The 26,513-nt window shown below is 47.2% G+C and overlaps 1 protein-coding gene across 2 annotated transcripts in view; it reads right to left on the bottom strand.

Moving 5' to 3' along the window:
- PRORP (protein only RNase P catalytic subunit) overlaps positions 1 to 26,513 on the bottom strand; it is a 322,568-nt gene that overhangs the window by 196,706 nt on the left and 99,349 nt on the right. For both annotated transcript variants that reach the window (XM_085627437.1, XM_085627438.1), the window contains exon 3: positions 24,670 to 24,802. In XM_085627437.1, coding sequence (XP_085483563.1) covers positions 24,670 to 24,802 — 133 coding nt within the window. The remainder of the gene's footprint in view (positions 1 to 24,669; positions 24,803 to 26,513) is intronic.

Below are 26,513 nucleotides of genomic sequence, written 5' to 3'. Positions count from 1 at the left end.
TCTGCTTAGAAGATTGTGTTTCATTTATGGCATTAAACATAAAGGAGCACTGGCAACGCTGATAAAATGGATTTCATTTTGAGTAGTGACTAAAAGATTAAAAAAGCCTTCAGTACTGAAACAAGCGCAATAGGTCTTGCATTTGCAAAAGTTTAAGCTATTAGATTTGTTCATGACAATGCCTTTTTTATCTATTTTATAAAACAAACACAAATAAATGTCATTATCATTTACAATGCCAATAGCTAGTGTTGCATTATTATTAGCAATGCCAACTGCTCACACTTTTATAATGCGAGACCTATTGCATTGCAAATGCTTGCTTGCTTTAAAATTCTGGTCACCCTACACTGAACTGCAGCCCATGACAGGTAACTAATGTGTGCACCACACATCGTTTTCGGAGAGACGTTTCCTACATTCAAAGTTCCGTTTGGGACATTTCACGGATGTCATTTCTTTTTCAACAGTTGCTTCCGTTTTCATCGATGCAAGGTTTTGTCGTGTTCCTTTCTATAAATTATGCAAAAAAAGAATACAAGCCCCAGCATCGCTGCTAGTGTCGGGCAGATGAAACATCAAAGTGAAAGCCAACAGGTCTTGAAAGGCCATACCCACCCAAGAAGACTAGCTCGGATTAATTGTATCCACGTTTCCTTTAAACACCAGCCTTAACCCCCTCGGCGGCATTTCGTTACTTGCGTCTTAAGGCGGGTTCCCTCTAAATACCCGGAGCTGCACTTCCTTCCGAAAGCGGGCATGCTTTATATTTGTGAAATGTCAGCTTTATTAAGAAATCTTGCTTGCAACTGAAACCGTCCATCCTGCGCGATTTCCCAGGTCATCAAACCACAAAAATAAACCACAAAAACACTTTGAACACATGGGGAAACAAAGACGCAGACAACAGGGGAACGCCGTAGGCGCTGGCAGTAAAAGACCAGATTGCAAGCGAAAGAGAAAGCACGGTAACCTGACCCACAAGGACCCTGCGCGTCGCTGCTCGCTCCCGAGAGCAAAACGCCGCGGGAGTGAACATTACAATAGAGGTGGGACATGCACCCGCCTTTAGCCATTTGCATGCTTTCATTAATGAAAGACACACGCAAAAGCAAATCCAATGTGTGGGAGGAGTCCGACCCACACAGGGTAAACACAAGAAGCCTCGCAGAGCAGAGCATGCGTGCTGCTAGGCTCGACCTAAAAATGCTACTTGGATCGGTAAATAAAAAATATTTGGTTTTTATTAATACTAAAATGTAAATAAAAAATAAAAAAAGACACTGGCAAAGCCAACAGGTCTCACCTTTTAGACCTATGGGCTTTGCCAATGGCTTTTGGAGATTCTGTTTGTAGCATCATCGATACAGTGCAGCATGGCTAAAATAAAAAACAAGCATTTGCAATGCAATAGGTCTCGCATTAGTTAAATTTAGAGCAATTGGTGTTGCAAATGAGAAAGTTTGTTAGAATTATTTTTCCTCAAAAAATATCCTAACAGTAGCATAACTAATAAAAGAAAATCCATGAAGCAAGGAAAGGGTGCAGTACCGTTGCCTGTTTCTAGGTGTCTCTGTAGACCTCTATTAGCCATATAAGGTACTGCACCCTGCAATAATGAAGAATATAACTCATCCCCAGGTCTGGGTCCAGGCCCGCCTTATTTATTCTCAAGCAACAGGGCTCATTGACACACACAGGAAGCACAGTAGAGCTTAGCCTGCCGCGACTCTGGTCTTGTTCTTTCTCGCTCAAATCCGTGATGCACACACGGAAACTCCAGCGCGTAGGATGGAGGAACATGTAACACTGCACAGGCGCAAGAAAAGACAGCAGAAACGCATTCACCTAAGGTCGCACTTTAGCTTCAGATGTTTATAGCTGAAGCGCCGCGTGCCGCAATTGGTACAAAAGTAAATAAATGGAAAAGAAATGCGGTGGCCGTGCGCCGTTTCTTTTCCATTTATTTACTTTCATAGCAATCACGGCACACCACGCTTTAGGTTAAGATGTTTAAAACAAAATCGCTCCTTGCCGCCTTTGGTACAAATGTAAATAAATGGTAAACAAACACGGCGTCCACTCACCTTTTTTTTCTATTTATTGACTTTTGTAGAAATGGCGGCACGCCACACTTCAGCTTCAGATGCTTCAAGCCAAAGCGTTGCATGCCGCGATTGATACAAAAGTAATAAATGGAAAATAAATGTGGTGGCCACCCGTGCAGCGTGTCGTGCCTGCTACAGCAAGACATTAATTAACTAAATAGTGCTCACTAACTGTTAATGAAACCTAGAAAGTAAGGAAACATGTAAGAGGGGCTGTCCTCATGGGAGGTAACGACAGAAGAGAGGGAGGTACTAAAGAGGGTCTACTAGGCCTATTCACAAATCAAAAGCCATAATTTACAAAGGACAGTAAGAGGAGCCAATTGTAAGGATGGGCAGAGCTAAAAGTCCACACCTGAATACAGCATGTCTCGAAGAGACAGTGCAAGTGTTGCCTAGGCGAGACCTAAAAAGATAACATGAATGCTACAATCATGTCATTTTTGTGGGGGGTGCAAAACAGACGGCAGGGAGGATGGAACACATGAGAGAACAGCACATGGCAAAGGGAGGAGCTCCCAGGCAAGAGAAGGAACACGGAGAGCTGGAGGGGCCAGATAAGCACACAGGGAAGAGAGAACAACTGGAGCGCGCACAGGGGCCAGGAGCACACAGGTCAGAGGGGGGAGGGGATGGAAGCACAAGGTCAGGAGAGGGGAACATGAGCAGTGGGGAGGAGAGAAGCACATGAACGAGACAGAGAGCAACACGAGCGCGCACAGGGGCCAGGAACACACAGGTGAGAGTCCGCCACATGGAGTGCCGGGGAGGGGCCGAAGCACACGGTCAAGAGAGGGGAGCACGGGTGGGAGGAGAGACGCACATGAACGAGACAGAGAGCAACACGAGCGCGCACAGGTGCCAGGAGAACACAGGTGAGAGAGTCCGCCACAAAGGACCCAGGAGCACACAGGTGAGAGTCTGCCACACAGGTTCCAGGAGCACACAGGTGAGAGTCCGTCACATGGAGTGCCAGGGAGGGGCCAAAGCACACAAATGGTAAAGAGGCTATGCTCAGGGACAAGCATAAAACTGACAAGTTGCAAGACAGAAATTCATCGAGTGTCAGGCGGGTAGGAGCAGCACAACAGGGAGAGAACACGACAGAAGCACACAGATGAGAAACATCAACATGGAGTACAGACAGGGTGGGGGAAGAGAGAAGCACACAGATGGAAGAGAGCAACACGGAACGGGAGGGGTAGAGGTAGCTGAAAAACACAGGCACTTGTGGAGTGCCTACTCAAAAAGAAAGAAGAGAGCAGCGGGGGGAGCAGGTGGATGAGAGGGCGCACAGGGCGGGGTACAGGAAGAGAAGTAATCCAAGAACACAGCTGGAAAACATGCACACTTGTGGGTTTATTCAGCGAAAGCTGGAGGGCGAGAGAAGCACAAGAGACAGCTAGAAAACACATACACTCCAATAGAGTACTTCAGACAGCAGGTAAATATAAGTCATAAGTCATAAGTCATAAAATTTGTATAGCGCACTACATACCCAGAGGGTTTCAAGGCGCTTAGGAAGGGGAGGAGGATTATTTGTCAAATATCCACGTTTTAAGCTGCTTTCTGAACGCTAGGTGGTTCTGGGTGAGGCGAAGGTAAGCGGGGAGTGAGTTCCATGTTTTAGCAGCCAGGTATGAAAAGGATCTGCCTCCCATGGTGGTCTTGTTGATGCGAGGTACAGTGGCGAAGGCTTGGCTGGAAGAACGTAGTTGGCGGGAGGGGGTGTAGAAGGACAGTCGAGAGTTGAGGCAATCTGGTCCGATGTCGTAGAGTGATTTGTGTGCGTGGGTAAGCAGTCGGAAAGTGATCCTCTTATTGACGGGTAGCCAGTGGAGGTCTTTAAGGTGACCAGAGATGTGTTCGTTGCGTGGGATGTCTAATATGAGCCTGGCTGAGGCGTTTTGGATTTGTTGGAGTTTCTTCTGGAGTTTAGCGGTGGTACCTGCGTAGAGGGTGTTTCCGTAGTCTAGTCGGCTCGTGACCAGAGCGTGGGTGACTGTTTTCCTTGTTTCGGAGGGGATCCAGCGAAATGTTTTTCTGAGCATGCGAAGAATGTTGAAGCAGGAAGAGGATACGGCGCTGACTTGTCTGTTCATTGAGAGTGAAGAATCCAGGATGACGCCAAGGTTCCGTGCGTGGTCTGTCGGGATGGGTGCTTTTCCGAGGGCTTCCGGCCACCAGGAGTCGTCCCAAGCAGAGGGGGATGTACCTAAGATGAGGACTTCTGTTTTGTTTGAGTTATATAAGTTATATAAGTCTTGGCTACCGATGGGAGAGCTTCCTCTAGAGGGGAGTCCGATTGGGTATTGGGGGCCCATCTCTCTGGCCTGTTGCCACGAATATAAACGGCCAATTAAGGCCCAACGAATGGGCAGCTCCAGCAAAGAACGCGTGTCCGTCTGATCTTGGAACATTGCGGGTTTGGCTAGTAAAATGGAGGATGAAGACGGCTAAAGTTCAGCGATAAACACACCAACAAACTTGGCTTCTTGATTAAACCAGCGCAAACTGTTTTTAGACATAAGCATACCAGCAACTCGCCCACGAAAGGGACGGCCACCTGGGAGCTTGCGGTGTGGGTGTCATGCAAACTTAAATGTAAGATAGGGAAACTGGGGCAGCCTGTCTATCGTCCAATGCCAGGTGTGTGAGTGTCTGGCGACCCAGCCTCGACGGTGGGAGAGCCTGTCTATTGCCCAATGCCCAGCGTGTGAGGGTCTGGAGACCCGGCCCTGACGGTGGGTGAGCCTGTCTATTGCCCAATGCCCAGCGTGTGAGGGTTTGGAGACCCGGCCCTGACGGTGGGTGAGCCTGTCTATCGTCCAATGCCCGGCGTGTGAGGGTCTGGAGACCCGGCCCTGACGGTGGGTGAGCCTGTCTATTGTCCAATGCCTGGCGTGTGAGGGTCTGGCGACCCGACCCCGACGGTGGGCAGCCTGTCTATAGTCCAATGCCCGGCGTGTGAGGGTCTGGAGACCCGTCCCTGACGGTGGGTGAGCCTGTCTATCATCCAATGCCCGGCGTGTGAGGGTCTGGAGACCCGGCCCTGAAGACCCGGCCCTGACGGTGGGTGAGCCTGTCTATCGTCCAATGCCCGGCGTGTGAGGGTCTGGCGACCCGGCCCGGACGTTGGGAGAGCCTGTCTATCGTCCAATGCCCGGCGTGTGAGGGTCTGGCGACCCGGCCCTGACGGTGGGTGAGTGATATCTTGATGGTTTCTATGCCACCTGGCTGGTCCCCCGAGGTTCAGTCCATATATGCCACCTGGCTGGTCCCCCGAGGTTCAGTCCATATATGCCACCTGGCTCGTCCCCCAAGGGTCAGTCCACTTGGGGGATGTGGTTTCCTACGGCAGCAGTATCAGGGAATATACTGCTGATTGTAATTTGTTAGAAGGGGGGAAGCATCGCTTATTGATTTGTGGTGACTTTAATACACAATCGTCCGAGGTCATCATTAACAGCCAGGCTCTAATGGAAGTTTATTGCCTAGACATCCCTGAAGCAGCTGTGAGTTGTATTAAATCACCCAAGAAGTGCGATGCATTCTGTATATTTCTGATAAATTACCAGGTGAGTTTCATTAATGGTCATAGATAGTGACGTTCAATCATGGGAGACGTTCGTCACTGATGGACTACAATGCAGTTAATACTGAGGGCTGGGATGTGTGTGAGATTCACTGTTATCAGAAGAGTGGAGAGGGACCGTGATCCTGCAGACTCTATGGGAAGCTAGGCCCCAAGTGCTGTGTTAGCAATAATAATTCAAGCGAGGTGAGCTAGGGGCACGAGATGGCTCCAACACATAGCAGAAGGGGAATAAGATGGAGTAGCGAGAAATACCTCCAAGAGTTCCCAATGCTTCAGCATCTAGAGCCTAAGTATATCCACAGCTCCCAATGCTTGAGCGTCTAGAGCCTAAGTATATCCATGAGCTCCCAATGCTTCAGCGTCTAGAGCCTAAGTATATCCATGAGCTCCCAATGCTTGAGCGTCTAGAGGCTAAGTATGTCCACGAGCTCCCAATGCTTGAGCGTCTAGAGCCTAAGTATATCCACGAGCTCCCAATGCTTGAGCGTCTAGAGGCTAAGTATATCCACGAGCTCCCAATGCTTCAGCGTCTAGAGCCTAAGTATATCCACAGCTCCCAATGCTTGAGTGTCTAGTGGCTAAGTATATCCACGAACTCCCAATGCTTGAGCGTCTAGTGGCTAAGTATATCCACAGCTCCCAATGCTTGAGCGTCTAGAGGCTAAGTATATCCACAGCTCCCAATGCTTGAGCGTCTAGTGGCTAAGTATATCCACAGCTCCCAATGCTTGAGTGTCTAGCGCCTAAGTATATCCACGAGCTCCCAATGCTTGAGCGTCTAGTGGCTAAGTATATCCACAGCTCTCAATGCTTGAGCGTCTAGAGGCTAAGTATATCCACAGCTCCCAATGCTTGAGCGTCTAGAGGCTAAGTATATCCACAGCTCCCAATGCTGGAGCGTCTAGAGGCTAAGTATATCCACAGCTCCCAATGCTTGAGCGTCTACAGCCTAAGTATATCCACAGCTCCCAATGCTTGAGCGTCTAGAGGCTAAGTATATCCAGAGCTCCCAATGCTTGAGCGTCTAGAGGCTAAGTATATCCAGAGCTCCCAATGCTTGAGCGTCTAGAGGCTAAGTATATCCACAGCTCCCAATGCTTGAGCGTCTAGAGGCTAAGTATATCCACAATCTCCCAATGCTTGAGCGTCTAGAGGCTAAGTATATCCACAGCTCCCAATGCTTGAGCGTCTAGAGGCTAAGTATATCCACGAGCTCCCAATGCTTGAGTGTCTAGAGGCTAAGTATATCCACAGCTCCCAATGCTTGAGCGTCTAGTGGCTAAGTATATCCACAGCTCCCAATGCTTGAGTGTCTAGAGCCTAAGTATATCCACGAGCTCCCAATGCTTGAGCGTCTAGTGGCTAAGTATATCCACAGCTCTCAATGCTTGAGCGTCTAGAGGCTAAGTATATCCACAGCTCCCAATGCTGGAGCGTCTAGAGGCTAAGTATATCCACAGCTCTCAATGCTTGAGCATCTAGAGGCTAAGTATATCCACAGCTCCCAATGCTTGAGCGTCTAGAGCCTAAGTATATCCACGAGTTCCCAATGCTTGAGCATCTAGTGGCTAAGTATATCCACGAGCTCCCAATGCTTCAGCGTCTAGAGCCTAAGTATATCCACGAGCTCCCAATGCTTGAGCGTCTAGTGGCTAAGTATATCCATGAGCTCCCAATGCTTGAGTGTCTAGAGGCTAAGTATATCCATGAGCTCCGAATGATTGAGCGTCTAGTGGCTAAGTATATCCACAGCTCCCAATGCTTGAGGTCTAGTGGCTAAGTATATCCACCAGCTCCCAATGCTTGAGCGTCTAGTGGCTAAGTATATCCACGAGCTCCCAATGCTTGAGCGTCTAGTGGCTAAGTTTATCCACAGCTCCCAATGCTTGAGCGTCTAGAGGCTAAGTATATCCACAGCTCCCAATGCTTGAGCGTCTAGAGCCTAAGTATATCCATGAGCTCCCAATGCTTGAGCGTCTAGAGGCTAAGTATATCCACAGCTCCCAATGCTTGAGCGTCTAGAGGCTAAGTATATCCACAAGCTCCCAATGCTTGAGCGTCTAGAGGCTAAGTATATCCACAGCTCCCAATGCTAGAGGATCTAGTGGCTAAGTATATCCACAGCTCCCAATGCTTGAGCGTCTAGAGGCTAAGTATATCCACGAGTTCCCAATGCTTGAGCGTCTAGTGGCTAAGTATATCCACAGCTCCCAATGCTTGAGCGTCTAGAGGCTAAGTATATCCACAAGCTCCCAATGCTTGAGCGTCTAGAGGCTAAGTATATCCACAGCTCCCAATGCTTGAGCGTCTAGGGGCCAAGTATATCCACGAGCTCCCAATGCTGGAGCGTCTAGAGGCTAAGTATATCCACAGCTCCCAATGCTTGAGCGTCTAGAAGCTAAGTATATCCACAGCTCCCAATGCTTGAGCGTCTAGTGGCTAAGTATATCCACAGCTCCCAATGCTTGAGCGTCTAGAGGCTAAGTATATCCACGAGCTCCCAATGCTTGAGTGTCTAGAGGCTAAGTATATCCACAGCTCTCAATGCTTGAGCATCTAGAGGCTAAGTATATCCACAGCTCCCAATGCTTGAGCGTCTAGAGGCTAAGTATATCCACGAGTTCCCAATGCTTGAGCATCTAGTGGCTAAGTATATCCACAGCTCCCAATGCTTGATCGTCTAGAAGCTAAGTATATCCACGAGTTCCCAATGCTTGAGCATCTAGTGGCTAAGTATATCCACAGCTCCCAATGCTTGAGCATCTAGTGGCTAAGTATATCCACAGCTCCCAATGCTTGAGCGTCTAGGGGCCAAGTATATCCACGAGCTCCCAATGCTGGAGCGTCTAGAGGCTAAGTATATCCACAGCTCCCAATGCTTGAGCGTCTAGAGTCGAAGTATATCCACAGCTCCCAATGCTTGAGCGTCTAGAGGCTAAGTATATCCACAGCTCCCAATGCTTGAGCGTCTAGAGGCTAAGTATATCCACGAGCTCCCAATGCTTGAGTGTCTAGAGGCTAAGTATATCCACGAACTCCCAATGCTTGAGCGTCTAGAGTCGAAGTATATCCACAGCTCTCAATGCTTGAGCGTCTAGAGGCCAAGTATATCCACAGCTCCCGATGCTTGAGCGTCTAGAGGCTAAGTATATCCACGAGTTCCCAATGCTTGAGCGTCTAGAGGCTAAGTATATCCACAGCTCCCAATGCTTAAGCGTCTAGAGGCTAAGTATATCCACAGCTCCCAATGCTTGAGTGTCTAGAGGCTAAGTAGATCCACGAGTTCCCAATGCTTGAGCGTCTAGTGGCTAAGTATATCCACGAGCTCCCAATGCTTGAGCGTCTAGAGGCTAAGTATATCCACGAGCTCCCAATGCTTGAGCGTCTAGAGGCTAAGTATATCCACAGCTCCCAATGCTTGAGCGTCTAGAGGCTAAGTATATCCACAGCTCCCAATGCTTGAGCATCTAGTGGCTAAGTATATCCACAGCTCCCAATGCTTGAGCGTCTAGAGGCTAAGTATATCCACAGCTCCCAATGCTTGAGCGTCTAGTGGCTAAGTATATCCACAGCTCCCAATGCTTGAGCGTCTAGAGGCTAAGTATATCCACAGCTCCCAATGCTTGAGCGTCTAGTGGCTAAGTATAGCCACAGCTCCCAATGCTTGAGCGTCTAGAGGCTAAGTATATCCACAAGCTCCCAATGCTTGAGCGTCTAGAGGTTAAGTATATCCACAGCTCCCAATGCTTGAGGGTCTAGGGGCAAAGTATATCCACGAGCTCCCAATGCTGGAGCGTCTAGAGGCTAAGTATATCCACAGCTCCCAATGCTTGAGCGTCTAGAGTCTAAGTATATCCACAGCTCCCAATGCTTGAGCGTCTAGTGGCTAAGTATATCCACAGCTCCCAATGCTTGAGCGTCTAGAGGCTAAGTATATCCACGAGCTCCCAATGCTTGAGTGTCTAGAGGCTAAGTATATCCACAGCTCTCAATGCTTGAGCGTCTAGAGGCTAAGTATATCCACAGCTCCCAATGCTTGAGCGTCTAGAGGCTAAGTATATCCACGAGTTCCCAATGCTTGAGCATCTAGTGGCTAAGTATATCCACAGCTTCCAATGCTTGATCGTCTAGAAGCTAAGTATATCCACGAGTTCCCAATGCTTGAGCATCTAGTGGCTAAGTATATCCACAGCTCCCAATGCTTGAGCATCTAGTGGCTGTTAGAAATGGGATTTCTGGTTGGCTGAGGCTTGCGCCAAAGCCAGGCAGAAACCACCACTCTAGTCAGGGCTGGGGAGTTACACGCCAAAGATAACCCCTGCTCACCCCCTTGGTAGCTTGGCACGAGCAGACAGGCTTATCCCTGAGGCGATGTGTAAAGCGTTTGCGCGCGCACCCAGCAACAACACCCAAGGCCCACCACAAAGGAAACTCCACACCAGGTATTCTATAAAAATAGCCTTTGTATTATACACAACACATTAGATAAAAACACACACTCTACAATGTGCCAACAGGCACGGGCAGAATTTACAAGGGATTATATGTACAGGGGACAGGGCCACATGGACCGCTGTCCGGAATTAGCACTTTTTAGAACATAGGAATAATACTGTAGTACAAAATAACATATGTAGCACACAACCAGTAATTACTGGTATCAGGTAAGTACCACCTACGCAACCCTAACCACCTTAGGAAAATATTGCGCAGGGAATCAGGACCTCACTAGCACCACCTGTACTAGGGAGAAAACAACCACCTAAGTATCACAATACCTGTAGGGGTCTAAGCACATAAACACATGATGCATAACATTCAGAGGTGTAAAGCAAAGCACATGACGCATAAACACACATTCAGAGGTGCATGGAAGGAACACACATGATGCATAAAACATTCAGAGGTGTAAAAGCAATGGCACATGATGCATCAACACACATTCAGAGGTGCAAGTAGGAACCCAATTGCGCAAAACTCCTATGCCACCACCTGTGGCAGTCCCTGGGCCAACTGGCCTGGAAGGGGCTAGGACGCCCTGCGTTCAACAAGTCAGGGGCAAGGCTGCGCAGGAGGCGCAGTCCAAAGCTCCGAGGGCCCCAACCTAAACGATGCAGCTGCCCACTAAGTGCTGGGCAGCTGGAGAGAAATGAGCGTGGGCACTGCTGTGCCTGTGGAGCCCCCTCTGGACCACAACAATAGGGGCGCCTCGTGGGCTCAGCCAAACAAATGCGCCGTCGTTGGAGTCCCTCTCGGGGGACTCGCGATTGACAAATAATTGCCCCCGTAACGTTGGAGTCACACTGGACTCTGAGGAAATATAGCGCCCCTCGTTGGAGCCTCAACCGGCTCTGAACGAACAATGCCTTCTGGGAGCCTCACAGGCTCTACTACTCCCAGCCCCCGTCGTTGGAGCCTCACGGGGCTCGTGAGCACAGCCCCCTGCACCCCCCAGCAGATGCGCGGAGTCCCCCAGCCCTCTAGGCACTCACCGGCTGCTCGGGGGACTCCCGCGTCGTCTCCGCTCTCCGGGGAAGGCTCCGAGGCTTCTTGACACCGCGGAAGGGGCAGGCACCGACAACGTGCCTCGCGCCCCCTCCGCACAAGCTCCGGCCGTGCTCCTCTCACAGTCCAGCGCAGGGTGGGCTCCCGCCTGGACCTTCACTCTTCCCGGGCACTTCTCCTCGCTGCACAGGAGCGCGGGGTAGGCTCCCGTCCGCTTCCTGTTTCCAAGTTCCGCCCCCGTCTCCACGAAGGCTGCCTGACTTCCGGGTTTCCTCGGCCCGGGCTGCAGCGGTGATCGGAACCCTCCGCAATAAGAGGGGTAGGCTCCCTCGTACATGCAATCCTCGGCGGGGTAGGCACCCGCCGCAGCGATAAGCAAATAAGCGGAGTGGGCACCCGCTTACAGCCTCAGCAATGTCCCTGGCAGGGTGGGCACCTGCCAGGAGACCCTAGAATCGGCAGAAAACGGGGCAAACGCCGGGTGGGCACCGGCTAGCAGAAATAAAGCGCTCCTAGCGCTAGGGATCCAAAGTGAAAGCGCTCTCAGCGCTAAAGCATCAAAAGCACCACAAAGTCCAGCAAGTTCTTCCCTGCATGCAGCAGGGCAGGGGTGGGGGGGCAAGGCTGGACCCAGAGCCAGCTCACTGGGCCTCCAGGCAGGGAGGTAGTCCAAGTGGCGGTCCTCTGGTCCAGCGGCAGCAGCAGCAGCCCCCCTCAGGTAAGATCCTGCCAGAGAACAGTTTCTGTGGGGACACAGCCCCATTTTTATACAGGCAAACCCTTTGTTCTGGGTTCAGGGTGAGGGGGAAAACCAGTCGCAGCTGGTTGGGGAGCACCCTTGATGTGCTCAGCCCCTCATTCTATTCACTGGAAGGGCTAGGGTCGTCAGTCGCACCACAGGGGGCGGGGCCAGCATTGTGTTTGGAAAACCCTGTCCTATTCAGGACCCAGGTGGACTCCTCCCACCCATCTAGCTGCTGATCTCCCCATTCACCACTGGGTGACTCATCCTGACACTGGGGAATCCCTAGCCCGTCACATGACATGACCAGCCAATCACGCGACAGACACACTGCACACAGAAGTGCCCACTTCTAGAAGTGGCACTTCCACACTAGGTACATGCACGCCGCACACATCATCGCGCAGCATTCACTCCCACGAGTCCGCACATACCAAACTCGGGCCTGCACACCCCACGCATCAGGAACTACTAGGGACACATACATTCCCCATGCATTCCTATGGGAGGGCAGGCCTATCTCACCACATGCACTCAGAGCACGCACGCACTTTACCCTGGGACACAGGGAAAGTGCGCAGAGACCAAACAATCACCATACCAAGTCACCAATAAAAAGCCAAAAAGTCCAGGGGTGAACCTGCCAGAAGGGCCAAGTCCAACAGTGGCTAAGTATATCCACAGCTCCCAATGCTTGAGCGTCTAGAGGCTAAGTATATCCACGAGTTCCCAATGCTTGAGCATCTAGTGGCTAAGTATATCCACAGCTCCCAATGCTTGAGCGTCTAGGGGCCAAGTATATCCACGAGCTCCCAATGCTGGAGCGTCTAGAGGCTAAGTATATCCACAGCTCCCAATGCTTGAGCGTCTAGAGTCGAAGTATATCCACAGCTCCCAATGCTTGAGCGTCTAGAGGCTAAGTATATCCACAGCTCCCAATGCTTGAGCGTCTAGAGGCTAAGTATATCCACGAGCTCCCAATGCTTGAGTGTCTAGAGGCTAAGTATATCCACGAACTCCCAATGCTTGAGCGTCTAGAGTCGAAGTATATCCACAGCTCTCAATGCTTGAGCGTCTAGAGGCTAAGTATATCCACAGCTCCCAATGCTTGAGCGTCTAGAGGCTAAGTATATCCACGAGTTCCCAATGCTTGAGCGTCTAGAGGCTAAGTATATCCACAGCTCCCAATGCTTGAGCGTCTAGAGGCTAAGTATATCCACAGCTCCCAATGCTTGAGCGTCTAGTGGCTAAGTATATCCACAGCTCCCAATGCTTGAGCGTCTAGAGCCTAAGTATATCCACAGCTCCCAATGCTTGAGCGTCAAGAGGCTAAGTATATCCACGAGTTTCCAATGCTTGAGCGTCTAGAGGCTAAGTATATCCACAGCTCCCAATGCTGGAGCGTATAGTGGCTAAGTATATCCACAGCTCCCAATGCTTGAGCGTCTAGAGGCTAAGTATATCCACAGCTCCCAATGCTTGAGCGTCTAGTGGCTAAGTATATCCACCAGCTCCCAATGCTTGAGCGTCTAGTGGCTAAGTATATCCACGAGCTCCCAATGCTTGAGCGTCTAGTGGCTAAGTTGATCAACAGCTCCCAATGCTTGAGCGTCTAGAGGCTAAGTATATCCACAGCTCCCAATGCTTGAGCGTCTAGAGGCTAAGTATATCCACAGCTACCAATGCTTGAGCGTCTAGAGGCTAAGTATATCCACGAGTTCCCAATGCTTGAGCGTCTAGAGGCTAAGTATATCCACAGCTCCCAATGCTTGAGCGTCTAGAGGCTAAGTATATCCACAGCTCCCAATGCTTGAGCGTCTAGAGGCTAAGTATATCCACAGCTCCCAATGCTGGAGCGTCTAGTGCAAAGTAAAACACTCCATTACTGGAAAAGTGGAAAGCTGCACATTGGAAAAGTTGCAAAATAGCCGGATTCAAACTAAAATGTAGGAATCCATGTGTAAGAAAGAGAAACCATCTGTGTTCTAAAAGTAGACCCAAATCATAAGATCATAAAATCACCAATGTGAAACCAATATGAAAGGAGTGAACCATAGTTCAACCAAACACCCAAGTGAGTTCTCCCTTTAGTAAGAATTCCCTCTTGTATTTATATCAAACAACTTGTCATACTGTTTTGTCAACAGCCTTGAGAAAGTCTTTTAATGACGAAACACATGTCGGCTGTGTATTTGCTACACCTACGTGTCAACATTTTGGAAACTGATCCACTTATGATCAAGATTACTCGAAATTGATTATTTCATCTATTGCTGAATTTGGAATTAAACACATTACTGGCTTATGTTAATCAGTTGGAACTTTTTTGTGCTGTGCTCTGTTGTTCAATTTTCAATGATTAATGTGTATGGAGGAATTGTTTATTTCTCTATGTACCGAGTGACACTGTTGGATGGCACAGTGTTTTACATTGAGCACGGTTAGGGACATTTTGTGATATACATCTGCAAACTTAACAGAGGTGCTGGCTTTCTTTCTCTGAAACCACTGCCATCATTTTTGTACATTAAGTGTGACATTAAGATTGCTAAGACTGGAACAATAGCTGGGGTCAGATTTCTAAGAGATTTACCTAATCACACATTAGCAGGTGAGCCTTACTTGATAGATAAAACCTTTTCTCTAACAAAGTTATCCTCAAGTAACAGGAATTCCCGACGGGATGGAATACTCAATATAGTAGTCAAGTCAAAGTCAAATGATCTTTATTCGGAATTAATACATCCATAAAAGTACATCCAGGTTAAAACACATAAAAACATATATAAAAAAATTTTAAAACAAAATTTTCAATAGGGTTTGAGCAGCATATATAACGTAAGGTGCATAGTACATAGAAAGGATATACATAGTCTAACAAGATTTCCAATTGGGTTTAGCAGCATATATAGCATAAAGTGCAAGGTGCACAATAAGGACATACATGGTCTATTAATATATGAGGTTGTAGATTCCACCTTATCCACTTCTATAATAGTCATACAGATCCAAACACACGTATAATTAATTCTATATACTATTTATGATAAAATGATAAAGTGCAATGTACATTCAGTGGCCATTATGTGTGTTCCATACTTGCCCTAGATTTTATACAGGTTTTTATAAAGCAGTTTACCGTGTGTATAACCTCGTCTGTCGGCAACATTTGTAAGAATCTTAATGCCAGATTAAAGTCCCTTAAGTTATGTTTATGAAAAATCGGCATTAGATATTGACGGGTATACAGCTTATAATGGCCGCAGAAGAAAAAGAAGTGCAACAAACTTTGTTTTCCCCCCTCTGGACAAGGGCAATCCAGCTCTTCTAAACTTTTATTAAAGCCAAGGGGGAAGCTTAGTAAATTGACAATACTTCCTTCCCGGAACCTAAATAAAAGGCTCCGGTTCCATCTTCCAGTTGGAATCGTCAGGTATCTGCAGGGCTTATTTAGGTTATCATTGTCTGGATCAGTTAGTGGCAGATATTTAATAACAACAGGTTTTACCAATTCAGATCTCCTACGTTCCTCCTTATATAAATCAAACAGTGCCCGTTTTACGCTGTTCTTATGAGAAGGGGCAATGATATTAGGGGAGCTAAACAGAAGACCATGTCCCACACTCAACAGGCTGTTGTTAACTGCATTTAACCAGGGTATGAGGTGGGAGCTTTCAAGTAGTAAACAATCAGATATTATGCTGCGTGTTAAAAATGCAGCTGGGTTGGACCATATTTTTATCCAGAAAAGTGCAGGCCTTGACCTAATAAAATCGGCAATATATGGCAGCCTAAGTTCATTATGACAAATAAATGTGGGCGCACAGGGAACTCCCCCCAGTACCTTTCTACAAAATCTATTTTCCTCCAGCTGGAGAGAAGTGCTGTTACAATAACCCCACACTTCTGCTCCATATGTCCCAGTTGGGTGGCATTGGGTACGATAAATGTTAAGCAGGGGGGAAATGACATCGGCCAGTTTGGGTTGTCGGAGAGATAAAATTGAATTAATCGATTTACCAATTTTATTTCTCGCATAGGCAGCATGTGGCTGCCATGAGCCTGTATTAGAGAATAATAACCCTAAATAAGGGAAGGTGCTGGTGCATTTTAATATATTGTCCCCTGATTTTATCGAAGTGATATTGTACTTTTTAGGTCCACAGTTCATAATGAAAGATTTTTTAAAATTAGTACTTAGGCCCAAATCAGACATAAAAGCAACAAACCCAGTGATTAAAATGCGTAAAGCATTCGGAGTACGCCCCATTAGTACTCAATCATCCGCATAAAGAAGGGTAGAAATGGGGGAACCATTTATGATTGGTACATCCTTAGTGTTCATGCTCAAAGAGCGGCTCAACCCGTTAATGTATAAAATAAAAAGCAGTGGGGCGAGTACGCAGCCCTGTCTTACTCCTCTGCTGATAAAAATATCATCTGATAATTCGCCATCATTATTAATACGTACTCTCGCCTTTAGATCCCTATGTAAGTAAGAAAGAAAATATACCAGTGAACTATCTAAACCATAATCAAGCAAAAGTGACCACAACCTAGAACGATTAACAAAATCAAATGCGGAACTCAGATCCATAAAACCTAAATAAAGCGGGGACTTTTTAACAATGGTATATTTAGCCATAATCAGATTCAGATTAAGGCATTGTTCAACTGTACCCACATGGCTTCTGAATCCCAGTTGACTGCAGTGTAGAACATTATTATCCTCAGCCCAATTTCGTATTCTTTTAAAAATTACCCTTCCGAGAACTTTTAACGTATTGTCGATCAGTGAAATCGGACGATAACAGGCAGGATCCGACCTGTCACCTTTTTTGAATATCGGTACGATGACACTGTTCGACCAGGAATCGGGAATTGAGCTGTCAGCCAAATTATTAAATAGGTTACATAATAGGGGGGCCCAAAAATTGATTTCAGATTTAATCTGGTCGATAGAAAGACCATCCGGGCCTGGGGCTTTATTACCAGTGCTCTCAAGTATAGCGTCCTCCACCTCAGATAATAAAAAATTCAATCGATCAACGGTGTTAAATGAATGGGCAATGTCTAGGGGAGAGGGTAATATAGCATAGATTTTAGAAAAATGCTCTACCCACGCTTCACTAGTTATATTGCAATTGATTGGTTTGATGTTAGAACCAAAAGATCTGAGGGACTGGACTTCTCTCCAGAAACCTGTCGTGTCCTTTAGTGAGGCAAAGCGCGTGAGAGATTCCCAGTGATTAATCACTAGGGCCTCAGATCTGATGCGTAACGCGGATTTATATTTTGATCTTAATTCTCTCACTAGTTGATCGTCCCTCGGATTGGTTTTTAAGGCAGCCCTCAGGTCCCTATTGGCCCTAGAGCAGGAGGAGTCAAACCATCGGAAGCCATGATCTATATTAGGCCTAGCTGGTTTAGAGGATTCTCTTTTAATAGCCCCACAGAAATTACCAAAAGCAATAACCACATCGTCGCCTGGGCTAGTATGCGACAGACAGGTCTCTACTATCATAGGGTGCTTTTTGATTACTCTAGCTAGAATATCTTTACTATCCACCCCTTTCCATATTAATCTTAATCTATCGGTGGATAGATCCAAATGTTGTTCCCCCAACTCTGCTCTCAGTGTAACCTTCGTGGTCTGTGGATTGTCTAAGTATATTCTAAGCGGATAGTGATCACTATATGCGGAACAGATGACTTCAGCTTTAAAAATTATATCACACAATGAGGGACAGATAAATATATAGTCTATCGTGGACGCACAACCCTGGCCTATATATGTAGGTGTTAATATATTGTTTACACTAGAACCAGCAGTTTCCATTGCATTTACTAAATCACGGGAGGCTAGATGATTTTTCAACTCTTCACCGTTTCTACATGGGGGACTATTACGATACATATGAGCATTAAAATCCCCTCCGATGCAGATGCCATCAAAAAACCCATACTTCTGCCCCTCCATAATTTCATCAATAAAATTAAACAATGACAAAAAATTGTCATTGGGGCGAGTAACAAAATCATTATTATAAAAATTGATTAAACATAATTTCATCCTGTTAATGTACTTCATAGCCATAAAACATTTACCCGGGGTAGGGATCAATTTTGTTTGTACCCCGGATTTTATTTTAGTCCAAATAGATAAACCCCCACTGGGGCGACCCATGGTTGAAACAGAAGCCTTTAGATTATAACAACAAAAACCTTCCATTGTAGGTGTAGTTGTACACCAAGTCTCTTGTAGCATCAGTATGTCACAGTTATTTTTAACCCATTCTAACCATTCTTTAATTTTCATTTTAGTATTAAGTCCCGCTATATTCCAACTTACAAAAGATAGTTCGGAATCCTGGGACAATAGTCTATGGTTTGTGGGTTTTTCTTTCTCTACAGTCCAAGACAGAGGTTGTGGGACTTCCATGATTTCAGCAATTGATTCCAATGATGAAGAATCGGCTGAATTAGTCAATGAGGGTCAGTCTAACGTATCCAAATCTGACAAAGGTGCAAATCTGTTAAACATATTGAGCGGAGGTAAGGTTGGCTGGAATTGTGTAAAGGGTGACTGGAAATGCATTGGTGGTAATTGGTATTGCATTAAGGGTGGCCGTGATTGCATTGTGGGTTGTCTGTAAAAGTAACTCAAAGGTAACATAGATACAACTGTAGAAATGGCAAAACCGTTACCATTCCTGTTGAGCAAAAATCTTACGGTACCAGGGTTTTTAAAATTGAGAACAATACAGTCACCTTCCTTATCTTTAATTAAGGGGCCAACCCAGGACACCCTACGAGCCGATAGAATCTCTCTGGAAATATCGAATCCAACACCTTTATGCTTAGTTAACCAGTCTATGCATTTATTTTGCAGTTGCACCCATGATTCCCCCTGTTCCTCCCTCAACGGTGGTACTCCTGCAAGAACTAGAACGTAGGGACAAGCATCCGGTGGCAAGTGTAAGGCGGGCCCTTGGTGTTTAAAAGGCTTGTTTGTCCCTACATGCCCAGTACCTTTATTGTTATCAGCAGTTGGTCTTGTTGCTGTTATAGGGTAGATTGGACCCTTTTTTAGGTTGCTGGCGTTTTTATTAATACTAACAGAAGGGGAAGTTTGTCTAGGTGCAGGAGTTGGGGTAGATTTGGGAGGTAAATTGGATTTTGTCAGATTCTTCCCTCCATTAGCAGATCGTGGTTGGATTGTAGGTAGTGCAGGAGAATGGGCTGATGTTCCAGGATTACTCGTGCCACCGCCCGGTAAGATGGAAACTTCCTGTTTCTTTAGTGACATAGTGTTGCTTACAGATTCAAGTTGTTTTACGAGACGGTGAGCTCCGATTTGATCCAGGATGACAGATCCCTTTCTTTTTGCTTCTTCGTTCTTAACCAGGTTATCTAATCTATCAAGTCTTTTAAAAACATTATTAAACTGATTGATCATTTGCTTTTCTAGTCGATTAAAAATAGTGTCCACTATGGTTTCTATAAGGTTCCCATTCTGTTTCGTGAGATGGTAATTATCTCCCATTAGTGTTGTTTGGGTCCATATAGTGTTAGAAGGCCCACTTGAGTCAGCGGTGGTTGCGGTAAGAGTATCATCATCCGCAACCACAATGTCTTTGTCCACAACATGAGCAATTTGTGCCTCAGTGAATTTTTGTTTATTCCACAGGCACTGAGGCGTCGGCTGATTCTTGCTCGTTGGGAGTCTTTTCCTTTTATTGGCACTAGGTTTGGTAGTACCCCTTTTGCGTTTTTCCCCTCCCTGTTTATTACTGGTGTCAGTAGGTCCCACAGTAATGACATCATCCTGGGAGGCAATTGTGATAGTAGGAGCAGTTTCAGACAACAGGGATACGGGTGGTGGTGGTACTAATACCGGTTTTGTAATTACAACAGCTGGTGATAGAGGAATCCCAGAGCTATTTGACAGTGATGTCGACTGAATAATATTGTTAGAACAGCTCATGGACATTCTTCTTTCAGTGTCAGCTATTTCACTTGATACCAAGTTCAGTGCATTTTCAAGTAGGGACTCAAATGTAGCCGGGGGGAACGGGAAATCATCCTGTGTGATACCAGCATTTACAGACTCCATATTTAAAAGGTTCTTTAGACTCACCAAGACGAGATGCAGATGATAGAGGGGTGGCCCTGCCCTGCCTCCTCCTGCCCCGGACGGCCACAGACGGCCCGCCCTCTGCCCGGGCTCAGCCCGGCGCCGCCCGCGCGCGTCCCGCGACGCGGAGGAAGGCGCGTGTTTTTAAAGCGCCTCCGGGCGCGTTGGCGGCGTCAGCGGCCGCAGGGGTGCTTGGGGGCTGTAGTCTCCCCCCGCTCTCGACCGCAAGTATGGTGATGGCGGCGGCGGGGGAGGCGAACAGCAAGGAGTGCCCAAGACAGCAGCGCCAGCAGCGCTGGCGTGGAGATGGTGTGAGCGGTTCCCTCAGCAGCGGCAGGTAACGGAGTCCGTCAATTCCCCCGCTCCTCCGTGGAAGGCGCGTGTTTTTAAAGCGCCTCCGGGCGCGTTGACGGCGTCAGCGGCCGCAGGGGTGCTTGGGGGCTGTAGTCTCCCCCCGCTCTCGACCGCAAGTATGGTGATGGCGGCGGCGGCGGGGGAGGCGAACAGCAAGGAGTGCCCAAGACAGCAGCGCCAGCAGCGCTGGCGTGGAGATGGTGTGAGCGGTTCCCTCAGCAGCGGCAGGTAACGGAGTCTGTCAATATAGTAGATTGGGTCATTGAGAGAACCAAAAAGGTTACTTGCTTAAAAGACTGCTTTAATTTTTAGATTTTGTCAGCAAAGAAATTAGATAAGCCATAGCACAGTTGTTACGATGTTGTGCTCGTGTTTTGGTAGCAATGTGGGTTGGTGAGACTCTACAAAATGATAAACATTTCCTTAGTCCTTTTGGCTGCATGGTCTATCTGCAGCCCAGAAGAAAGTTTAGTTATTCTAAACTGTGTTAATTATAGTCCATCAAACATTTAGCACGGATCGCTCTGACTTCCGAGGTAAAATTCACTCTCCATCAATGTTCGAGTCGCTTGAACTCACTTTTCTTTCTCCTCAAGACATCTGAGAACCTGGGAGCCAAAGGGTATGTTTTAGGACAGCGCTTAGTTCTTATAGAAGTGTGGAATCAAGAGTAGAGGAGAGACAAGTGCTGTATTCCTCAAGAAAGGTACTGATGTCTGCAGAGGTGGAAACAAGAATGCCCCTTGCAGAGGCTGTAAGAGACAACACTGTATAGGAGGTAGAAGGCTTATGTCAGGCCCTGCATGGGTGCATGTTACACTGCTGCATAATGGTAGACAAAACTGGGTCAAGGTGAATCTCAAAGTTCACTGCACAATGGTCTGTCCAGACTAGTGGGCAGGCTGAGCAGCTCTGAACTAATTAGGGAGGCCTGAAAATAAGGTCCAACACTTGTTCCTTGTCATGAGTAAGGCTCCAAACGAGTTGACGAGTCCGACGATAAACCAGGACAAACAATGTGACTTTAACAATGAGCTCTGTTACCAGAATGTCTGAGTAGGATATGTCCAGGGGTGTACCGAGATAAAACTGAAGCATCTTTTCAAAGAGGATAGCCACGCCGCCACCCCAACGCTCAGGGTAGTCATGTTTAAGAATGATGTAGCCTGATGGTGTATCATGGTCTAAGACCAGGTTGTCCATTTCTTTTAACCAGGTTTCTGTCATAAACACTAGGTCAATGTCCCACTCCATCAACAGCTCATGGCCATCATTTCCATTTGTGGTTAGCGACTGTGCATTTAGCAGTATGGATTTAACGGGGTCTACTGTAAGCCTCGAGGAAGGAGTCGTCCGCGCAGTCATGAGACCAACAAAAATACTTCTAAGGCACTTGAATCTATCTAATATATCTCCGTCCAAACTTTAACAAGCATTTGCAATGCAATAGGTCTCGCATTTATAAGAGTTTGAGCTATTGGCATTGTAAAATTTCAATGCGTTTTATTTATGTTTTGGTTTTAAAACAAATAAAAGGCATTGTCATTTACAATGTCAGTAGCATAAACTTGCATAAAAGCAGTGTGTGGAGTGCAGCAGTGTGCGGCGTGCAGCAGTGTGTGGCGTGCAGCAGTGTTTCGTGTAGCAGTGTGAGGCATGCAGCACTGTGTGGCGTGCAGCGGCGTGCAGCAGTGTGCGGCGTGCAGCAGTGTGCGGCATGCAGCAGTGTGCGGCGTGCAGCAGTGTCGTGCAGTATGCAGCAGTGAGTAATGCAGCAGTGTGCAGCAGTGTGTGTGGCGTGCAGCAGTGTGCGGCGTGCAGCAGTGTGTGGCGTGCAGCAGTGTTTCGAGTAGCAGTGTGAGGCATGCAGCACTGTGTGGCGTGCAGCGGCGTGCAGCCGTGTGCGGCGGGCAGGAATGTGCAGCAGTGTGCGGCGTGCAGCAGTGTCGTGCAGCATGCAGCAGTGAGTAATGCAGCAGTGTGCAGCAGTGTTTGGCGTGCAGCAGTGTGCGGTGTGAAGCAGTGTGTGCCGTGCAGCAGTGTGTGGCGTGCAGCAGTGTTTCGTGTAGCATTGTGCGGCGTGCAGCAGTGTGTGGCATGCAGCAGTGTGTGGCGTGCAGCAGTGTGTGGCGTGCAGCAGTGTGCGGCGTGCAGCAGTGTGTAATGCAGCAGTGTGTAATGCAGCAGTGTGCGCAGTAGTGTGTGGCGTACGGTAGTGTGCGGCATGCAGCAGTGTGTGGCGTGCAGCAGTGTGCGGCGTGCAGCAGTGTGCGGCGTGCAGCAGTGTGCGGCGTGCAGCAGTGTGTGGCATGCAGCAGTGTGTGGCGTGGTTTGTAAACAACAAGAAAAGCGGACATCAAAGGAAGGGTGGGAGGGAACTAGCATATGGGGTGTGAGTTATAACGAAAGTTAATTGTTGTAAGAAGGGATGCAGGAAGTGAGGCAGAGCGTGCGCTGGCGAAAGCCGTCTGCTGCTTTCAAGTCTGATGCCAGATGCCAGCTTCGCGCTTGAATGCCTCACATGCACTGGCCATAAACCGCATTCCTAAGGTCTTGTGCCCCTTACTAAATCTCTCTGAATGCGTGAGGCGGCGCACGCGCAGGAAGTAGCTGGTGGCAAATGGAATGTGCGTGGTTGTGCGCGTAACCGCCACCCGATCCGCCTGGGAAGCCTTTGGGAGCATTTTCTGAAGCCCCTACATAAGTCTCGCTGAGCAATCGCTTACGCAATAGCCAGGCGAGACCTAAAAATAAATGTAATGAGAGGAATGAATCTCTAGAGTACAATAAGGGTATTAACTTACCAAAAATCAGAGAAGCAGAGTTGTGCGCCCTGTGCCTGACTGAGTGCTGACCGGACTGCCCTCAGCACCTTCCACTCGCCTGCAGCGTGGACGCGCGAGATATCATTTTTATAAGGAATTGAGCACTTCGAGAAACCAAGATATCTTGACCTATCTCGCGGCTGGCAAGTGTGTCTCCAATGGAGCAAACCTCCAGAAGGAGCACTTCTTACAATCAGCAGGAGAGGAAAGAAATGAATCCCTTTTCACAATCAATCCCCACTACAACCACTGATGGCATACGTTTAATAGATAACACAAATAGAAGTAACAACTGCAGTAGACAAGAGAATGAAAGAAAAATGTTAAAAAGATGGTTTAAACATTTCTCCAAGACCAACCGATTCCGGTGCAAGAACAGCAATCAATTAGAAATGCCTTCCAGCATCTCCTTATGAGGCCTGTAAACAATCCAGTCCAAACACGGTCAAGTCAAGCTATGGGCCACATGTATGGTTTACCAGGCAAAATCAGGAAGTGTGAGGAGGTCTAGACAGCAATACACCCTCCCTTGGAGAGGAGCAGACGAGGCTCTGGTACAAGGCCATGAAGAGGTACAAAGATACCCGAAATCACACATCCCTGACAGACATCGCTGGGGCTTATGGCATTGAACATGGAACCCGATCACAATCTGAGGACACTCTAAGAAGACAACATGAGTAACCAAAAGTGAGCTAGTGTGTATGTTGGAGAGCGTAGGATCAAATTACACATTGAGATTTCCAGACACATTAATCCATTCCCCAGAATGACTTCCACCAGACAAGACACAAATGCTTATCTACCCAGGATGTGAGTTAAACTCTGAGAATTGATCAATAAATTCTTCTAAGCAAAGTATCTCAATTTCTCCTCTCTTCCCAAGGTGAAAGAAACATCTTTTTTGTGACACCAGGAACAGAAATTCAAGGAACAAACTGGGGCAGAATGAGGTGGAAACATAGTAGAGATGTGGGAGGTGTCTGCATGATAAATAAAGCACAATGTTTGCATCATAACCTATAGCTTTGTTCACAGCTTGACAATCTCAGGAGAGGCCGAGGATTTAAAATCTTGAACGGTTAACCATCTTTTGCAAATAAGGCACCACTATTTTTGATTTTCTCCCTGACCGATCCCAGGGTGCTTTATTAGCCTCAGACGCCTTCCATAGAAATGTGGTTCAATTCTTCACTGGAGCATTAAAATGAAACATGTCGGGGGTGATAGTAGGCCGGAATATAATTAATGCGGGTTACGAACACTGCTTCTCTTCTCAGAAAAGATACATATTTAACATCCCTCCACTATAAATATGTCCTTTCTTGATAGAGACAATCTTTCATTTTTTTGCAGTAAATCGAACTACTTTCTACTTCATAACAAATAACGTGGCTCACCTGCGGGGTGGTTTTTCTGAAGGTGTCTTCTCCCTTTATCACCTCGGTCAAGACTGCTTCTTTCAGGGTCTGGTACTGCTCCAGGCTCAGCTGAAGGGACTCCAGCTGTCGGTTGCATGACCGGCACTGACCACTGCAATGGGCAAGAGCAAGAGCTGTGATGAGAGGTGCTGGGACATCTCGTAAGGAAGGGTCATTAGAAAAGGTTCTTGGAGGTGAGAGACAAGCAGACACTAAAAATCAAAATGACCCTCACCTGACCTCTAGGTAACAGCCCAGCAATCCAACATCTGGCTGTCCATGACAGTCATACCCCACCCAAGACCTCCTCAACTACACATCACCATCAGAAAACTAGACCGCCGACACTAAATTAAAATCTCTAAAAACAAAGAAGGAAAAAACCCTTAAAAGACACAGCAACAAACATAATGACAAGTCTGCTTTCTGATACCATTTCAAAATGTATAAAGCCACTGCTGAAATATATGTTCAATAGCAGCATCACTCATTTCATTTCATTTCATAAGGCTTTATTCGGAGCTTGAACACAAAGTCCATAAAAGCAAAACAAATACACAGCGAATACATTAATCATAACCATAATGAAAGATTACAAAACAGATTGCATGGTTAAACATTTAAAATGGTTAAAAAAGCATACTGGGCCTTGCTTTGATAGCTTGTAGGAGGAAAGTAGCAGTAAAAAAGCAAACATCAGGGTAGGGTTTAAAAAGCAACTTCATAGCATCTTGTACACTCTTGACTCCATATTTTAACAGGATAGGCTTAAGGTAGGCTTGGCGAAAGTTACCATATAGATTACACAGTAAAAGAAAGTGCATAGTGGTTTGAACTGATACATTATCACATGGGCATGGACCGACCGGGTGTTTTATAATGCAAGGGAAGGCCACCAAATGGTGCACTATCCCGAACCTTAATCTGGTAATAACATACCGGTGAGAGGATCGGGTGACTACGCTTAGATACGGCTGGAATCCCTCAGTTTCACAGAATCTGTCGTAAAACATACATGTACTTAAATTACTACTAATCCTCAGTATCTGTAGATAGCACAAGCCGCTGTCATCCATGTCAAACACTGCACGCAACAGGCACACTGAGCATAATGTACCTTCCCAACAAGTGTCTCTACTGTCCAGATGGAGCCGCTGTCGAGTACCCAGCACTGTTTCCACAATACTGACAGCTACTGACTTCACCCGATTTGATCCCTGCACCGCCGCTGCAACCAAACGTTATCAATAATGGTTCGGCTTTAGCTCAAAGCACCCCTAAGCCGCAGACTTAGCATAATACGCTGTTCACTTTATCAATACGTTTGAAGTGACCTTTGAAAATCAACCAATAGGAGACAGAAGTCTGCTTTATTTGAAAGCAATCCTTCTCTACCCCAACACAATCCGACAGAGCTGCCTGGCAGTCACTGCAGGGTATCAGAGTTTGATTAGAGCAATGTCAAGGCTGCTAGAATCCTCATCCACCTTCCTCCTTACATAAGGGCGTTTAAGGCTGGTGTATCTCACTTCAAACGCAAAGTACCCAGAACTTCCTACAGGTGCCGATTCAGAGCTTACGCACCCACTGCCAAAGAGTCACCAGCCTTACTGTACACACCCACTGCCAAAGAGTCACCAGCCTTACCGTACACACCCACTGCCAAAGAGCACGAGCCTTACCATACACACCCACTGCCAAAGAGCACGAGCCTTACCGTACACACCCACTGCCAAAGAGTCACCAGCCTTACCGTACACACCCACTGCCAAAGAGTCACCAGCCTAACCGTACACACCCACTGCCAAAGAGTCACCAGCCTT

The sequence above is a fragment of the Triturus cristatus genome, chromosome 9, assembly GCF_964204655.1.
Source record: "Triturus cristatus chromosome 9, aTriCri1.1, whole genome shotgun sequence".
In the NCBI taxonomy this organism is placed as follows: Eukaryota; Metazoa; Chordata; class Amphibia; order Caudata; family Salamandridae; genus Triturus; species Triturus cristatus.
This window is presented reverse-complemented; position numbering and strand designations above follow the sequence as displayed.